At 39.8% G+C, this 18249-nt stretch overlaps 1 protein-coding gene and 1 long non-coding RNA gene across 2 annotated transcripts; both read right to left on the bottom strand.

The window, feature by feature from the left end:
• Positions 1–4750: 4750 nt before the first annotated feature.
• On the bottom strand, positions 4751–9389 carry LOC104086722 (uncharacterized). Its single transcript, XR_004504395.2, has 6 exons — positions 8666–9389; positions 7027–7107; positions 6848–6949; positions 6314–6697; positions 6148–6232; positions 4751–4976 (listed from the first exon to the last, which is right to left on the bottom strand). It is a non-coding gene; the product is annotated as an uncharacterized lncRNA (long non-coding RNA).
• Positions 9390–10069: 680 nt separating this feature from the next.
• LOC138900358 (uncharacterized) lies at positions 10070–10980 on the bottom strand. Its single transcript, XM_070187091.1, has 2 exons — positions 10507–10980; positions 10070–10138 (listed from the first exon to the last, which is right to left on the bottom strand). Exons 1-2 carry the CDS (start codon positions 10978–10980, stop codon positions 10070–10072), a joined length of 543 nt encoding a protein of 180 aa, XP_070043192.1.
• Between the last annotated feature and the right edge of the window lie 7269 nt (positions 10981–18249).

Genomic DNA, 18249 nt, shown 5'->3' with positions numbered 1-18249 from the left:
AACACCGTTGCGGCGTGCAATCCGATCCAAACATGATACCGTTGCGGCGTGCAACCCGATCCACTCACAACAATAAAAAAGGACATACCCCTCAAGCCATAATGCTTCAACCAATGGAATACCGAATATAGGCCACAAGCACGCCAAGTGAGAAAATACAACTTTGGGGAGACGGATAGCGCGATATGCCACAAAACCCAAGCACGACTAAGGTGCGATAAATGACCTGCATCTCGAGAGCCATCCTTCTCATAGGACACCACGAGCTACACGGGATCTCAACACACATGTGAATAATCAAACCGTCTCAATCCGGCACAACCCGCACAGTTCACAACCAAAGGAATAGAGCGCCTTCCAAGCATAAACCCTCACATTAACGATAGTACCAAAAATCTCTGTACTTGGTTTCGATCTTTAACCATCACACTCATAAAATTTCCCTATGGGGTACGCTCCCACGACCTTCCGCCCAGGTAGCCAAGGGCGCACATCCATACCACTAGCTGTACTAATTCTGTAAAGCAGATCAAGAATCCACAAATCAATACACAATGCTCCTTCCACAAAACACCATTCCCTGGCGACACTAGGATAATGTCATTTTACTCTGAACATCTAATTCTTCCTGGCTCATCCGAGCTCGTGACATTCTTGTCAACACCGAACTGCAACCTTGGTCCTCAACTTTCAAATTCCCATGCCGCTCACTGTACCTATCATGCCTCTATGTGAGAATACACGAATTCATCATAACTCCTGAACTACCAGTAGGATAACACTTCATTGGCTAGAAACCTTCCACTTAGCTCATTTCTGAAGATCCCATGCAACACACAACTGAATTCCCCAAACAACAGAAACACAACCCTAGACCGTGATCTAAACCGTCATAACTCTTCCGGAATCCATTTACACAACAAAGCCATCTGAATCAAATACCTCCCAAATCAATCAGGTCATGGTGGTTGTCAAGCCCGCACGTACAACCACAAACCACATGTATAACTTCACACAATGAAGGAACTGATCCTTGCCACAATCATGTTGATTCAGCCATTACTAATCGACCCAACTTCTTCCAATTTACCCTTAACCTCACTTAGAAATATGATAGCTCCATTCACAACATAACGAACACAATCCACATTCATCCCGAGTTACCCGAATGGCGAGACCACACCGTCTCAATACCTATGACTCATCTCATACCTCCTTACGTGCATAATAGCATCTCCAACTGGTGCACCCATTCTGCAAGACCTTTCGCGAGTCCGAAGCTATTTCTTCCTTTCCTCTAATACTGCACTTTAATTCTTGAACACTAGGACCGTTGTCGAGAGTCACCCACTCTGACCTGGTCCCAAATATGAACAAACTCCAACGCTCTACTAGCACACGAACACCCTCTCGAAGAAGCAACCGGCTGAACTCTTTTTCTTGTACATCATATTCTCAAAAGCATAAGCTCTGAGTCTTCTTATAAACCTGAACATGCATCGATAACGCTTATATAGCACACGTCCATCAAGTTATTTGCTGAATTACCCTTGATATTTCCTTTTTAGTCATAAATAATCCGCCAATGCACAGATAACATAAAACCGCACAAGCAGACAACCATACGATCCAATCATAAATGGTGGGGCTCCCCCACTAAGCTTTAAGCTACCATCACATAATGCAGAGCCCACAACGATTCCTCCTTCTCAATTACCATGATTTCGCACCGTTAACCCGCCAGACTTCTCGAAGTCTTTTGTTAAGCTTTTCATGAACATCCTGAATCACCAGTCACAGTCACACACTCGACCTCTTACCGAGTAGCAAGTAATATTCCTCGCAGAAGCTTTATCACATCACACCACTGCTAACCTGCTCATAGGAGATAACCCACATGTGGAATTTCTTACCGACATCTTCCAATGACGTTGCACTGGTTGCCACTACCACATAATCCGTAAATTCTCTTGAGCTCATACTCTCCCACCAGCTGTATAAGTCTGCTCCTTCCCTATTGACATCAACTGAAAGTTCAGCAATACCTTCCGAACTCAAGTCATATTGAACCTAAAACGATAATCAGATGTTAACACCACTCTTCATTTCAAACAAACACTTTTCTGTAATATTCAATCTTTCTTCGTACAGTAATCATCACTCCAAATAAAATCTGTAGGCCAAATCACCTTCTATCACGATTCCCAAACTGTTCTACACTTTCTCAAGGCACGCGGCTACCCCACAACAGAATCTATATGCTAATCTACCACTCTTACTTCGTTTAAACCATCTCTTTTAAGCAACTTCTCAACCTCTGCTTCTCATACTTGACCTGCTAATACTTTAACCACCGCGAAACACTTCCCACCATGTCTTCCCTCATACTTTGCTGCCCAAATGTTGCATCAAATCAAAATGCATCTCTGTAGCACCTGAACCAATAAAATGTTACCGACTCTAAACCTCTTCGAAGATCATCTTTCTCGAGCCATCAACATTAGAAATACCGATTCTATTCTAAACCGCTGCACAAGCTATCTCTGGCAACCTCCCCTTAGGCACCATTTCATAACACCCTGCCCCGAAGGCAAAATCCAAGAAGATCGTAACACCGGTTAATCGTAATGCGTTAAAACAAGGACGATGACACCGCCTCACAATGAAAATTCCACCACGCTCGAAAATATCAAGTCTCGTTACTTTATCATCCAAACATGGATATCTATAGTCCGATTGCCTTTCATCCAATGGAATTAAATGTTGAACCCCTTAATCATGCACTGAGAAATCCTCTCTTCAAGCCATTCACTGCCTCAACACATAAAAGAGCACCTTACTATTACACCACCATTGTGCGATAACAACACATAGACATCATAGCAATTCGTGCACAGTCTCGAAACCATAGAAAATACCAATACAGAGCTGGAACAAACGAACATCCTTTCGCAAGGCGACGATAATAGCCTGCCCGAACACGCAAGGAAAAACATCATGCACCACGTCTGCAGTACCACTACACTCCTCGACGTCCAATTGATAACAAGCTCTTCACGTCGCATAAGATTGAATAGGAAGGAAATAAAGACACAAGCCTCAATGGAATCAAACTACACGATGAGGAAGTCAAGAAGGAAGTACTCCTAACAACCTTGTAGCTTGTCAAAGATAAGTACAGACGTCTCCGTACGACTAAACTAGGCCTGCTCATGACTCGTGAGACCTAAGTGAACCTAGAGCTCTGATACCAAGCTGTCACAACCCATAATCTACTAGTGGTCGTGATGGCGCCTAACACCGCCGTCAGGCAAGCCAACAGTGATTAGTCAATTCAATTACTCATTCTAGTACCTTAAAATCAAAATTTTATTTTTTATTAATGAAATGGTGTGAAATAGAATTTACATGAAACTACAATAGTGAACAACCCGTAAGAACCCCCAAAACCCGGTGTCACAAGTGAATGAGCATCAACAAGGAAATATAATAAAATACAACATATGTCTGAAATACATGTTACACAGGAAAATATAAATAACTTTGATGGAGACTCTGTAGATTGTGGATCGTAACGTGAAATGCAGCTCACGGTAAAGTCCCAGAAATGGCCGCGCCTCTGCTTTCCAAAGACCACCGGATATATGTGTACCTGCATAAAAAGTGTAGGAAATGTAGTATGAGTACGTAAATCAACGCGTATCTAGTAAGTATCAAGCCTAACCTCAGAGAAGTAGTGACGAGTGGTCGGCATCAACACTTACTAGTGGTCCAATAAGACAGATACAATAGAAGTAAACAGATGTGAATCAGAGAAGATAAATGAAGTAACAAGTATAATACGTGGTACAATCCTTCGCTCAACAATAAATCAAACTCTCAGATAGTAGCTACCTCCTCAATCGGAGTATATATAATGGACCTTACCAGATAGGTCATCACAGTTCAATCAGGAAAAGCTCACAAATATGCTGGCTTCTTGCCAATTATTACGCACGATTTCATTAGAGTATTTTATAGAAATGCCGAGGCGTACGACCCGCTCCATCATAACATTGTCAAACCATAGATACACTACCAACAAAAAAGGTCTTTAGCGGCAATAAAAAATACTTTTAGCGGCAATATACCGTAACCGTGGTTGCTTGCGTCGCTAAAGCCTTTAGCGGCTATTCGATGAAGTGCCGGTAAAGCTAGGTTCTATTGCCGCTAAAAGTCGCAGGCTTTAACTGCTAAAGTTTAGTGGCATTTAAATGGCTGCTAAATCCATTTCATAATAGGCTTAGATTTGTGCTTCAACGGTCATTCTTTTTGGCCGATATATCTAATTATATTGCCGCTAAAAGTCGAATGCTTTAATGTCAAATATTTAGTGGCAATTTAATGGCTGCAAAATCCATTCCATAGTAGGTTAAATTTGTACTTTAATGTCTAATATTTTGGCCAGTAAATCGAACTATATTGCCGCCAAAAGTCACATGCTTTAACAGTAATAATTTAGTGGCAACTAAAATTGTTGCGCAACTAATTCCATAAGAGGCCTAGTTTGCACTTTAACGCCCATTTTTATTGCTAGTAAATTGAATTAAATTTGCCACTAAAAGTCATAGGCTATAATGACAATTGTGTAGCTGCAACTATAGATGCTAAATCAAATTAGTTCTCGATTAAAAATACCCTTTAATTAGCGGCAAATAAAGAACCAAACTATCTTTAAACTGCAAAATGCTAATAAAATACGCTACTTAACTCATAGAAACATAATATATTTCATTCAATCTAGAAAAACAAAAGAAACTATTAATTCTTACTAATGTATCAACGACATGTAAGATAAAATTATATTGTTCAAACAAAATAACCAATGTTAATATCACTAATTCTATATAATATTCATAATAACAAAATAGTAGAAGCTCTCAAACAATTCTGCAACTCTTCCTCGTACTGAAATCTTTCACATTATACTGTTTAACCTGAAATAACAAAATAAATAATGTGGAAAATGAATCACCTTTTACTCATTTAGTATTTTTATCATTTAGATGATAGTCCTATCTAAAATACAATAACTCGTACAGGTACATACATGTACACCAATTCTGGACAAATAGAGAGGCAACGGAATATATACAAATAGCATTTTAAGGTTATTTGGACCAGAGCCTAAAAGTGTTTCTCAAATGGATAGACTGCAACATATAATTTTGGGTAACCTATGTACAATAAAAATGACAAGCTTACTAGATATATGCAGAAATGGAAGAGTTGCATATTGTGCCTACTGACTAGGAGTGAATTCCCAGGTGATGATTGAGGATTGAGTATTGAAAAAGGAATTGTTTTCCACAGGCCAGATTAAGCAAACGCCAAACAATATTGGTAAACACATTCTCTTGACCTTCCTTGATCCAAAAACTAGTTGCTGCTAGACATACTCTAGAAATTCCAATTCTTGCCTAAAACTAAACATACATCAAGGGCAGCAAACAATCAAAACTACCACAACATCAATGACCAAAAAATGATTAACCAATCATTTTGGGGTCACTGGTCTAGCACCAGATATGTCTATAACCACAAAATGATTAACCATTCAATTCTCGATTGTAACTTGTACCTTTACAATTTTCTTTATTGTTTCCAGAGATATTTACTAATAAAATTTAGTGAAAATTCAGTGAATCTAAATGGCAGTCGTCATTCATAAATACATGAAATAGATGTTAGCAAAGTAAAGCTAAAATTTCTCAAACTCTGAGACTCTAGAGGGAGAGTAATTAATCTATGTTGGCTCTTTGATTTAATATTTGTCCAGAAGTTCAGTAATAGTATTAGCATAATAAACTGAGTCTCTACCAACTCATTTGAGGACGTATATTTTTATTTGAGTTTCTAAGTCTTAAGACATCCCTCTATGATGGATGGTAGTCAGCTACACATAATCATGTAAATACAACCAAAACGGCCCGACGACACACAAAACCACTTCACAGGATGGATGATAACTAGTTGAAACTAAACTAATAATCCTATGCTACAGTCTGTTAAGGTTTGCATTAATATATTTCTTACATAATGCTTTTCACTTACAGAAAGAAAAAATGAATAGAACAAAAAAGAGTATGTGAAAGCACAGAAAAGTACCACGAGACTATGGTGTATTTCCAGCTACATTATGCATATTGGGTGATTGTGGTATTCGCTCATGGCCACGGTTGGTATCAACGACCTGATAAATATTAAGACGTAAAATGATTTTATAAGATTAGAATTTTAGAAAATACGCCTAAAACTTTTGAAATTGAGTTACCTGTCCAGTTAAGACTCCATTGATATTCTGAGGCATATGTATCTCATTTGGAGCAATTTTTCTCATGACTTGCCGCATCCATGATAGTTCTTGCCTCATAAAACTCATTTCATCATTTTGTTTTTCATTTAACTCTTTTAACTCTATTATCTCGTGCTTTAGCTTTTGTACAACCTCATCAGATAAATCCTCTATAACAATATTTCCTAAGGAAGATCTACTACCCCACAGCACAGAAGAAGTTGGACCAAGTCCTAAACCACGAACATACTCACTTTTATCATTTCCCAACACTTGGGAATACACATCTCCTTCCCAAGCAACACTGCGGGGAAGTTAGTCATTTGATTCGTCAGTATCCCTCAACCTTTCGTTCATCATGTCCTGATATATTAAGGGCATAACATAGTTAACAATAGAGATAAATTTAATACACCAGAAATCCAATTTTCAATTCAGTAATTCTCATTAAGTTTTTCTTTTTTTAAATCTATTTCCTAGTTCAAGAAATACAAGAAAGAGAAGAAATCTTACTACTGCCTTTGCAAGACTCCTCGTCCAATAGTCTACCATCCTTACTTTTTTGTGTGTCAGTATAAAAATTTCTGCTCGTGTAAGCTCTATACCATTCTTGGCCTATTACAATAAAATTGATGTCAAATCTGCACAATAAAAGATTGTTGAAATATTTTATTTAATAATTACACATGTACCTGTTCATCCATTAAGGTGGCAATACTTTTGGATCCTCCTATGTGATTGGCCCTATTATTTCTATTTTCCTAGGTACGCCTCTGTCATTGCAACATAAAATAATCAAAACAATATAACAATTAGCAACTAATGAAAATAATCAAAAGACTATAACAATAAGCAACTAATAGTGCATTTTTAAGATTTTAATGTTTATATCTTAGCTTTATGAGGAAGCCAATAAGAAACAACACCAGTTCATTGATCCCTTGGTATGCGACTTGCTGGTCTATTCTTCAGCAAAACATCTTTGGTCTTATATTTTTCCAAATATACACTTTTTAAATCGCATTTGTAATCTTTCCATTTTTTTCCAATTGACTTTAAGACCAGCGCTTCTCCACGTGTTTGGGATAGAGAACTTTTTTGAAATACCAAAAATAAATATTTATCAATAACATGTTATTAGAAGAATAACAACAACAACAACAACAATAATAATAACAATAATAACTATAACAATAACAACAACTCAATACCCTTACAAACTCTAGCAATTTCTTCTTTTCTTCTATATCAAAACTTCTCCAAATTATCTGTGTAGAGGTGTTAGATTTGGAGTTCTTGCGATAATGCCTAGAAATCTAGTAAGCTTTCGACCCTCTTTTCCGATGTCTTGGTTACGGTCAGTGGCGGACCCAGAATTTTGTGCAAGCTGGTTCAATCTTAGAAGTATATAAATTTAGTCGTAAAATAGTAGTTGTCAAATGATTTCAAATAAAATATTTATGCAAAATTTACACAGCTTTAATCCTAATTTATACATATACACTGTATTATCTTTTGTGAAGCGGGTTCAACCTTCAGTTGAAACCGCTAGCCACCACTTGGGTCCGCCGCTAGTTACGATTATTAAATTGCACAACAATTTTTTTCCCTCGAGGCAATTTCCAAATATCTTTTAATAATGTAGGCCCACGAACCTTCCTAGCTTTTGAATTGCCTTTTATTTGGTATTAGAACACGAGTTTCTAGTTTATTTTTGTACTCTTACTCTTCAGTTTCTGTATCTACATTCTATGAAAATTCCTTTGTTTTAAGATGATGTTTTTTTACTAATGACAAAGCAAAGTAACTAGTTTAGTACTATTTTGAGGTTCCACAGTATGTGAATCTTAGCAGATAGATTAAAGTCTTTTTTCATAGATTATCAGTTATTACTCTACTTAACACCAGTCAAGAGAAAAAAGGAACAAGAAAAGACACAATGTATTATTTCATTTACCGGAAACAAGACTACATATGTAAAAGGAAAAAAACCAATGCTACAAACAAAATAAAAACAAAGAATAACACGGGCTATCGAAAGTACAAAATGAGAATAAACAAAATAACTGAACTATCAATTTTAATAAACCAGAAACCTAAACCATATAGATGAATCATCACTTAAGAAAGAGACAAACATTATGATAATATTAACACATACATTATCTTCATACTTAGGTTTATTGTAAACAAAAACAAATATTCAAATTACCTTTCCTGAACAGAAAAATCAAAAACAAATTGTGCAGAGCAAATTTTTTTCAGGTAAGATAGTAAAAGAAAATACAAAAAAAAAGGTATGAAAAAAAATCAAAGAAGATTAAGATATACCAATTCAAAACACGGCTTGAACCTGATACAATTTCAGGACGATAATCATTAAGAAGCACCTAAGACGACCGCTTGAAAACTATAACTAAACTTCATTATAATGCAATTTTGCTCAATGAATCAACACCATGTAAACACCTAATAAGCCGCAATATACAAAACGAATTCATGAAAACTAAATAACACTACTGTGGAAAACCTATACTGTTTTTTAAAAAACTCTTTAATTGCCACATGAATTCCATGGAATGAAGTTTCAGATTTTTTTCACCATTAAATTTCACTATTGACACATCAGAATGATAAAAAAGTGTTCAACCTGAAGTTTAATTTGATATTTGAATTTTGAGAAGTTAATATATATAAAATAATTGGGATGGAGAAGTAGCACCATAGAATCCAGAGATATAGCACCAAAATAAATATATCTCAGTAAGCAAAACGTGCAAACCAAATTAAAGTTATAATTATCAATAGAAAAAGTTTCATCCTTCACTTCAAGAACATGAATTATTCTGACAAAATCCTAAAAGTTAGAGATAGAGATAGAGGTGTATAAAGAGAAATTAAGAGAAAGATATAAAACTAATAGATAGAAATCATACCTTTCAGTTGGCGACAATTTTGGTTGCTAGAGGTGGAACTTTTGTTACACCATGAAAATTGTAAAAGCTTTTTTAAGAATGAGACCTAATTATTAGAGGCATAGGTTTTCCTTTTTTCAGGCAAATCAGAGAAGTGATATATTATTTAGGTGGGAGAATATTTAGAGGGGAAAAATAATTGGAGGGAAAAGAAAAAGAAAAAATAAAAGCGTAGCAAACTAATTCTCTTGAATCACCACTAAAAATATACTTATTGCTGGCAAATATTTATTAGTTGTTAATGTTTTGCCTGCACTAAATAATGTAGTGGCAATTAAGTTATTGCCATTAAATAATTTCCACTAAAACCACGTTTTGTTGTAGTGGTAGTTCTTCTCGTGAGGCTTTAACTGGCGCGAAGCATAAGCAATCACTTTACCCTTCTGCATCAACACACACTCAATGCCGATCCGAGAAGCATCATAATACATTGTATAAGAGCATGAAGTTGAAGGCAAAACTAGAACTCGAGCTATGGTCAAGGCAGCCTTGAGCTTCTAAAAGCTCTCCACACACTCATCCGACCACCTAAAAAGAGCATCCTTTTGGGTCAATTTGGTCAAAGGCGATGCAATAGACGAGAAGCCGTTCACGAAGCGACGATAATAACCGGCCAAGCCAAGAAAGCTCCGAATCTCTGTAGCTGAGGACGGCCTGGGCCAATTCTGAACTGCCTCTATCTTCTTCGGATCCACCCTCACTGGACACCACGTGTCCCAAGAATGCCACTGAGCTAAGCCAAAACTCACACTTGGAGAACTTAACATAAAGCTTCTCCTCCCTCAACCGCTGCAACACAATCCTCAAATGTTGGGCATGTTCCTCCTGGCTATGATATTACACCATGATATCATCAATGAACACTATAACAAACGAGTCGAGATAAGGCTGAAACACACTATTCATCAGATGCATGAACGTTGTTGGGGAATTGGTCAGCCCAAAAGACATCACCAGGAACTCATAATGACCATAACGGGTCCTGAAGGCTGTCTTTAGAATATCCGAGTCCCGAATCTTCAACTGGTGATATTGAGACCTCAAATCAATCTTGGAGAATACCCTCGCTCCCTGAAGCTGGTCAAACAGGTCATCAATACGTGAAAAATGATATTTGTTCTTGATTGTGACTTTATTCAACTCCTTATAATCAATGCACATTCTTATAGTAACATCATTCTTCTTCACAAACAATACCAGTGCACCCCAAGGTGACATACTAGGCCTAATAAACCCCTTATCAAGGAGTTCCTGAAGTTGCTCCTTCAATTCATTCAACTTATTTAATGCCATGAGATATGGTGGAATAGAAATGAGCTGAGTGCCCGGCACCAAGTCAATACCGAAGTCAATATCCCTATTGGGCGGCATGTGCGGCAAGTCTGCAGGAAACACGTACGGAAACTCCCGCACCACCAGAACAAAATCAATAGTAGGAGCATCAGCACTGACATCCCTTGCAATGGCCAAATAAGATAAACAACCCTTCCCAACCATCCGCTGGGCCTTCAAATATGGAATCACTCTATTGGGAACATAGTCTAAAGATTCTCTCCACTCAATTCTCGGCAACCCCGTCATCACCAACGTCGCAGTCGTAGTGTGATAATCCAGAACAATATGACATGGGGACAACCAATCCATACCCAAGATCACATCAAAATCAACCATGTTAAGCAACAAGAAATCAACTCTAGTATCCAGACTCCTAATGGTCACTACACACGACCGATATACAGGTCCACAATAATAGTATCGCCCACCGGAGTATAGACATGAAGAGATGAAATTAAGGACTCATGGGGCATATCCAAATGATGAGCAAAATACGATTATACGTATGAATAAGTGGAACCAGGGTCAAATAGTACAGAGGTCTCCCTGTGGCAAACTGAAACAATACCTGTGATCACTGCATCTGAAGCAACAACATTTGGTCTGGTAGGAATACCATAGAATCGGGCCTGACCACCACCTGATCGGCCTCTCCTTCTAGGGAGCCCCCTAGCTGACTGAGCTCCACCCCGAGCTGGCTGAGCAGGCGGTGAAGTATTGGGTGCTGAAGTCGTAGGCTGACTCCCTTGCTGAGCTGGACCTCCCGTAAGGCGGGGACAACACCTCTTGATGTGACCCATATCTCCACACTCGAAACAACCACTCCCTGTGAATGGCGGTGGGGACTGAAGGGAGCTCCGAGCACCAGAATACCTGCTAGAAGGGAACTGATAGATGACTAGTCCTGATGTGCACTATATGAACTATGGCCGGATAATGTACCACGGTGAACTGGACAAATCATTTGAGCATGCCTATAAGGATGACCTCTGAACTGACCTCCACAAGGAACACCACTAAAACCTCCTGACTCACAAGGTGTTTTGGCCTCCCTCTCACCTCGCTCCTAAATGCATGCCATCTCTATATGTCGAGCACAGTTGACTACCTCATCAAAGGTAGCACCAGAAACCCTCTCCCGAGTCATAAGAAACCACAACTGATATGTGAGGCCATCGATGAAACTCCGAATCCTCTCCGTATCAGTGGGAACTAGCCAAATTGCGTGACGATCCAACTCAAAAAACTTCATCTCCTACTGCGTAACATACATGCCAGCCTGACGAAGCTGCTCAATGCGCAGCTCCTCTCAGCGAGACTACGGCACGAACTTCTCCAATAAGAAAACACAGAACTCCTACCATATAAGTGGTGTTGCACCGACCGGCCTGTGCCTCTCATAAGCCTCCCACCATCTGAAGACAGTCCCAAAAAACTGAAAAGTAGTGAACGATACCCCACTAGTCTCCAGAATACCCGTTGTCCGAAGCATCTGCTCGCACCTATCCAGAAAGCCCTGAGCATCCTCTGACTCAACACCGCTAAATGATGGAGGTCTAATCCTCCCAAATCTCTCAAGCCTCCTCTACTCATCATCAGCCGTAACGGGGACTACCATGGCCTGACCAGCTGCTACTGGCAGAGCTGCTAGTGCCCCCGGTATCTGAAGTCCCTGCACTACCTGCTCTGGAGTACGGGCAACAGGGGTATGAGTAACTCCTCTAGCATGAGAAGTGGTAGGTGCGGCCTGAGCCGAAACCACCTGAGCAAGGCTAGTGCAAACTGTCAATATATGGGCCAAAGCCTCCTAAAGGCCAGGAATCACAATAGGCACAGTTGGTGCCTGAGCTTGCCCCACTGGATAAATTGTATCGGGTACCTTCTCCTGAGCTGGAGCGACTAGTGGGGTTCAATTAAACAATTTATAATAATTCCCAACTCCGCTCGAAAAGTCAATAAAATCAACTCTCGGGTCCACGTGCTCGGATTCTGAAATTTTTTGAAGATAAACATTACCCATAATATTCCGAACTCATATATATAATTTATTCCCAATTCCATTTCAAAAATCATGGTCAAAAATCCAAAATTATCAATTCTAGGTTTTTCCTCTTAAAATCCCAAAGTTTCCATGAATTTCGATAAATTTCCATGTAAGAATCCTTATATAATTCAAATATTTAACTTGCAATAGGTGGGAATCACTTACCTCATGTTGCTCGATAAAACCCCCCTCAAAATAGCTCCTTGACTTCGGCCAACCCAAGAGAAAATGAGAGCTAGGACTCAATTAAAAAGTACCACTGCCCAGCGATCATCGCACCTGCGGCCACTTGACATCATATGCGGTCGCGCAGGTGCGGTCCAACCATCGCATCTACGAACACCCCACTACCCCCAGCGCTTCGCTTTTACGGACAAGGTTCCGCTTGTTCGAGTCCGCTTTTGCGAATTTTTCTCCGCTTCGGTGCATCTTCATCCCAGGCCCCATTCCGCTTCTGCGAAAACTAGGCCGCTTCTACGGTCTCGCACCTGCGGCCAAACCTCACAGGTGCGATTGCACCAGAAGCCTTAAGCTTCAGCATTTCCTCCAAGTCCAAACTCGATCCGTTTCCATTCTGATTCGCACCCGAGGCCCCTGGGACCTGTCCAAACATAACAACACATCCCGAAATACAATACAGACTTAGTTGAAGCCTCGAATCATAAAAAACAACATCAAAATTACAAATCGATGACCGAAACCTTTATTTAATCTTTCAAACATTCAAACTTTGCCGAACGTGTCTGAATCACACTTAAACATCCCGGAATGACGCCAGATTTTGTGTGCAAGTCACAAATCATGATATGAACCTATTCCAAGGCTCGGACCTTCAAATGGAGATCGGTAACACCAAAATTCATTTCAAATCAAACTTAAGAATTTCTTAAACATCCAAAATGCCAACATTCCATAATTGGCATTGAAATGTGCCGGACTATCCGATACTCAACTCGAAAAAACGCCCAAGTCCGAAATCATCATACAAACCTATTGGAACTTTCAAATTCCTATTCCGAGGTCTTTACTCAAAATTCAAACCTTAGTCAATTTTTCCAAATTAAAGCTTCCGAAATTAGAATTTTCTTTCCAAATCACCTCCGAACTTCCCGAAATTCAATTCCGATCACATGTACAAATCATAATACCTGAAGTGAAGCTACTAAAGGCCTCAAACCACTAAACGACATGCTTGAGCTCAAAACGACCGGTCGGGGCGTTACATTCTCCCCCACTTAAACATACGTTCATCCTCGAACGTGCTAAGGACGACTCCAAAGTTGTCCAAAATAACTGTTTAATACCTAGTGCACCTACTTGTGCCACCATAATCTAGTTGAACACATTAGCTTGAGTTACACTGAAGATCCTCCCTTTTATTTAGTCAATAAGCCTTAGAACCAAATCCCAACCTCCGAATTTCTCTACAAGACCTGATTCTATCATATGAACTCAATCACAACATAGTCTACCAAACCATGATCATGTACCTATGCTGAAATCACACCATGCACCACATAAGTCGGTTGCCATAATAACATCCTCCAACCATAATAGCTGGAATTTCACGAATCTGATGCACTCAATACGCCTCATGACGCATATAAGTCATGTTCCAACTCTTGAAATACTGCCACAATGGCAGAGATATGTATAAACTAATGACCACCTGCCGAATCAACAAATCATGGAGTCTTTACTCCCGACAAGGACCATTACCTCATCTTGAACTGAATAACGATATTTGCTCTTTAATATACCCTACATAACTCTGATCGCATTGATCCCAGGTCCAATAACCTCGTCTCACCCAGTATAAGATGCTCAGACAATAAGCCAACTCAGACACTGCAAAAAATCTCATATGGCGCCCACAATGCGCCAACAAGCTACAAACTCGAATGTGATACATAATGAAAAATGAACTCTAGAAAAGGACTACCCAGCCCGCGTAACGAATAAAATGGCAGAATAGATGCTGTGAACCTACCTCAGGGATGAAAAACTAGGCACACAAAATAAGAGTAAGGAACAATGTTCAACTTCTCGTTGTTACGGTGTGCAACCCGATCCAACATGACATTATTGCGGCGTGCAACCCGATCCAAACATGACAATGTTGCAGCGTGCAACCCGATCCACATAACATGCCTGTGGCGGCGTGCCACCCAATCCAAACAATATACATGTGGCGGTGTGCCACCCAATCCGCACATAACAATCAAGAAGAAAACACACATCAAATTGTAACGCTTATACTTACGCAATGCCCGAATATCGACCACAAGCATGCCAAGTGCATAATACAAATCCTGGAGAGACGGATAGCGCCACACGCTACGAAACCCAAGCACAACTAAGGTGCTATATATGATCTGCATCTCGAGAGCCATCCTGCTCATATAGCTCCGCAAACGACACTGGATCACAACACATGTGAGAATAATCAAGCCGTTTCATAACCCGCATGGAAAAATAGAGTATTACATGGATTAGCTAAAGACGAGAATAATATCCAACGCCCGAATACTCCTCCGCAAGAAATGCTATGACAAATGAACACATCCGACCTGATGTAGAGCACACATTCACATTAGACCCCACTACTAACATGCCACACTTATACAAATCTCTCTGTGGGGTATGCTCCCATGACCTTCTGCTCAGGTACCAAAGTCTGCACATCCATACCACCAACCGTTCTAATTCTATAAAGCAAATCAAGAATCCATAAATCAATACATATAGCCTCTTACACAGAATGTCGTTCTCATGTGATACTAAAGAAAATGCCAGCTTACCCTGAACATCTGAATTCTCCCATGCTCATCCAAGCTCGTGACATTCTTGTCAACACTGAACCACAACCTTGATCTTGAACTTTCAAATTCCCATGCCGCTCACTGCATCTATCATGCCGCTATGTGAGAATACAAGATTTCATCATAAACTCTGAACTACTAATAGAATAAATACTTCATTGGCTAGAAACCTTTCACTTAACTCTTTTCAGAAGAACCGTTGCAACACGCAACTGAATCCCCGCGACCGTAGAAAATACAAACCTCAAGTCATGGTCTAAATGACCATAACTCTTTCGGGATCCATCTACACATAACATGCCATTATAATCAAATACCTCCAAATCAATCAATTTACGGTGGCTGTCAATCCCACACATACAACCACGAATCACCTGTATAACTAATACTCCGAAGGATTTTATCATTGCCACAATCATGCTGATTCGAACCATTACTATCGACCCAGCTTCTTCCAATTTACTCTTGACTTTCCTTAGAAATGATAATAGCTCCATTCAAAACATAATAAACTCATTCAGCATGCATCCCGAGTGACCCACTTCACGAGAACACGTCGTCTCAATACCCATGAACCGTCTCGTACCTTCTTCATGCGCACAATAGCATCTCTAACTAGTACACCCATTCTAAAATACATTTCGTGAATCCGAAGTTGTTTCTCCCTTTATTTTAATACTGCCCCGTAGGCCCGATGTAAATACATTACACTCCAAGCCCCACTTTCATAATCAACTACAACAACTTAATCCTTAGCTACACAACGGACCCGAAATCCCTAGGCACTGCACTTTAATTCTTGAACCCACTAGGACTGTTGTCGAGAATCACCCACTCTGACCTGGTCCCGAATATAACCAACTCCAACACTCTACTAGCACGTGAACACCCTCTCAATGAAGCAATCGGTTGAACTCTTTTCCTAGTACCTCGCATCCACAAAAATCATAAACTCTAAGTCTTCCCAAAAACCTGAACATTAATCGATAAAGCTAAATATAACACATATCCACCAAGTTCTTTGCCTGAATTAACCCTGATGTTTTCATTCCTCAGTCATAACAACACAACAATACACCGATAACCAGAAACCGCACAAGTAGACAACCACGTGACCCAATCGTAGACGGTGGGGCTCCTCCACTTATCTTGAAGCTACCATTACATAAACTTAGAATCCACAAGGATTCCTCCTTCTTAATTACCATGATCTCGCACCTTTAATCCGCCAAATTTCTCGAAATCGTTCGTCAAATTTCTCGAACATTTTGAATTATCCGCCACAATCGCATATTCAACCTTCTATCGGGTAGTAAATAGAACTCTTCGCAGAAACTTCATCAGAATCACGAAACCGCTAATCTGCTCACAGGAGATCACCCACCTATGGAATTCCTTACCTACATCTTCCAATGACGCTACACTGGGTACAACTACCATGAAATCAGTAAACTCTCCTAGGCCCATGCTCACCCACCAGCTGTAAAAGTCTGTTCATCCCCTATTGACATCAATTGACAGTCCGACAATACATTTCCAAACTCAAAGTCACATTGCATCCGAAAATATAATCAAATCTTCACACCCCTCTTCGTTTCAAGCAAACCCCTTTATTCCATATCCAACCTCCATCGGTACAGTAGCCACCATCCCAAATAAAATCCGTAGACCAAATCACCTTCCATCATGATTCCCAAATCACCCTAAACTTTCTCAAAGCACATGGCCATCCTACCACAGAATCTATATGCTACTCTGCCACTCCCACTTCTATCAAACCATCTCCTTTAAGAAACTTCTCGACCTCCTCTTCTCATACTTGACCTACAATTAATTCAATCACCGCCAGACACCTCCCGCCATGTCCTTCCTCATACTTCGCCGCCCAAATGTTGCCTCAAATCAAATCCATACCTATAGCACCGAAACTAAAGAATTTCTACCAACTCTAAAGCTCCTAGAAGATCACCTTCCTCGAATCAACATTAGAAATACCAATTCGATTCTGAACTGCTACACACCACTATCTTTGACAACTGCTCAAAGAAGACCATAACAACGGGAAACCCTAATGCGTTCGAATAAGGATGATGACACCACATCACAAATGAGAATTCGACCAAGCTAAAAAATATCAAGTCTCGTTAGTTCATCAACCAAACCTGGACATATATAGTCTGATTGCCTTTCCTTTGCTGGAATTAAATGCTAAACCTCTAAATCATGCACTGAGAAATCCTCCTTTCAAGTCATTCACTGCCTCGACACATAAACAAGCACCATACCATTACACCAACATTGTGCGATAATAACACATAGACATCATAGCAATCCGTGCACAATATCGAATCCATAGGAAATACAGATACTGAGCTGGAACAAAAGAACATCCTTCCGCAAGGCAATGATAATAGCAGGCCCGGACACGGCGGGAAAAACATCATGCACCATATCTGTAGTACTACTACAAATCCTCGACGCCCAATTGATAACAAACGCCTCATATCGCGTAGGATTGAGTACGAAGGAAATAAAGGCACAAGTCTCAATGGAATCAAATCGCACGATGAGTAATCAAGAAGGGAAGTTATCCTAACAGCCATGTAGCCTCTCAAAGATAAGTACAAATATTTTTGTACTGATCCGCAAGACTCTACTGGACTTGCTCATGACTCGTGCGATCTAAATGAACCTAATGCTCTGATACCGAGTTGTCACAACCCAAAATCCACTATAGGT

Source organism: Nicotiana tomentosiformis, chromosome 10 (assembly GCF_000390325.3).
Source record: "Nicotiana tomentosiformis chromosome 10, ASM39032v3, whole genome shotgun sequence".
NCBI lineage: Eukaryota > Viridiplantae > Streptophyta > Magnoliopsida > Solanales > Solanaceae > Nicotiana > Nicotiana tomentosiformis.
Note: the sequence above shows the minus strand (reverse complement) of the source record. Positions and strands in the feature narration are given on the sequence as shown.

Coding starts and splice junctions, on each gene's coding strand:
- LOC138900358 (XM_070187091.1), bottom strand. CDS start 10,980: ATGGTTGATTTTGATGTGATCTTGGGTATGGATTGGTTGTCCCCATGT. Junction 10,139..10,506: donor TGTCACCTTGGGGTGCACTG/GTATTGTTTGTG, acceptor GTAATATCATAG/CCAGGAGGAACATGCCCAAC.